A 1,201-nucleotide genomic window follows, 5' to 3' on the forward strand; every position below is an offset into this window, starting at 1 on the left:
AGCGTACATGAACAAGGTGGAGCTGGAGTCCCGCCTGGAGGGGCTGACGGATGAGATTAACTTCCTCAGGCAGCTGCATGAAGAGGTATGTTCCTCCCGCTGGATCTCAGCACATGAACAGACAGGGTTCCCATGACAGCGTGGGTGCTCCCCTGGCTCTCCCCCTCTGTCTGAGACCAGGGCCCTTGCCTCATTTCACGGAAGAGGAAGCAGGCTTGGAGGCTCGGAAGAACTTGCCCGGGGCTGCCATCCACAAAGTGGTGATCCCCGCTGCAAACGCAGGCTCCTCCTCCATTCTCAAAGTCCCTCATTTCCGGTCCCCATTGGATCCCTCTGTGGGCTCAGTCTTGGGGGCCTTTTAAAAATTATTTTATTGTGGGGTCTTACAGCTCTTATCACCATCCATCCATCCATCCATCCATCCATCCATTGTGTCAAACACATTTTTACATTTGTTGTCACCATCATTTTCAAAACATTTTCTACGTATCCATCCATCCATCCATCCATCCATCCATCCATCCATCCATCCATCCATCGTGTCAAACACATTTTTACATTTGTTGTCACCACCATTTTCAAAACATTTTCTACGTATCCATCCATCCATCCATCCATCCATTGTGTCAAACACATTTTTACATTTGTTGTCACCATCGTTTTCAAAACATTTTCTTTCTACTTGAGCCCTTGGTATCAGCTCATTTTCCCTCCTTCATGATCCCTTGCCAATTCATATATTATTATTTTTTTCATGTCTTAACACCGGCCACTGTCTCCCTTCACCCACTTTTCTGTGTCTGTCCCCAGGAGGGGGGTGGGGTTTATATGTCGGTCCTTGTGATTGGTTCCCCCTACCACACACATGCCTTCCCCTTCCCTTCATGGTATCGCTGCTCTGATGATTGGTCTTGGGGGTTTATCCGTCCTGGATTCCTTGTGGTTCGAGCTCTCGTCTGTATCGGTGTCCATTCTCTGGTCTCGCTGGATTTGTAAGGTCATGACAGTGGGGAGGGAGGAAGCATTCAAGAACTAGCTGTTTTATTCTTGCTGTTAGAGGGCTCCTTGTAGTCGGAGACAGAGTTTCCCCACCTTCTCCCCGTGATAGGAGCTCCGTGAGCTGCAGGCTCAGATCTCGGACACGTCCGTGGTGCTGTCCATGGACAACAGCCGCTCCCTGGACATGGACGGCATCATCGCC

At 49.8% G+C, this 1,201-nt stretch overlaps 1 protein-coding gene across 1 annotated transcript in view; it reads left to right on the top strand.

The window, feature by feature from the left end:
• The window catches only part of KRT8 (keratin 8), an 8,963-nt gene that overhangs the window by 5,295 nt on the left and 2,467 nt on the right, over positions 1-1,201 (top strand). Inside the window, exons 3-4 of the mRNA XM_045287219.1 lie at positions 1-85; positions 1,109-1,198. Of these exons, the coding sequence (XP_045143154.1) occupies positions 1-85; positions 1,109-1,198 (175 nt within the window). The remainder of the gene's footprint in view (positions 86-1,108; positions 1,199-1,201) is intronic.

The sequence above is a fragment of the Echinops telfairi genome, unplaced genomic scaffold, assembly GCF_000313985.2.
Source record: "Echinops telfairi isolate 266 unplaced genomic scaffold, ASM31398v2 ScPeMD7_12;HRSCAF=54, whole genome shotgun sequence".
NCBI classification, from domain to species: domain Eukaryota; kingdom Metazoa; phylum Chordata; class Mammalia; order Afrosoricida; family Tenrecidae; genus Echinops; species Echinops telfairi.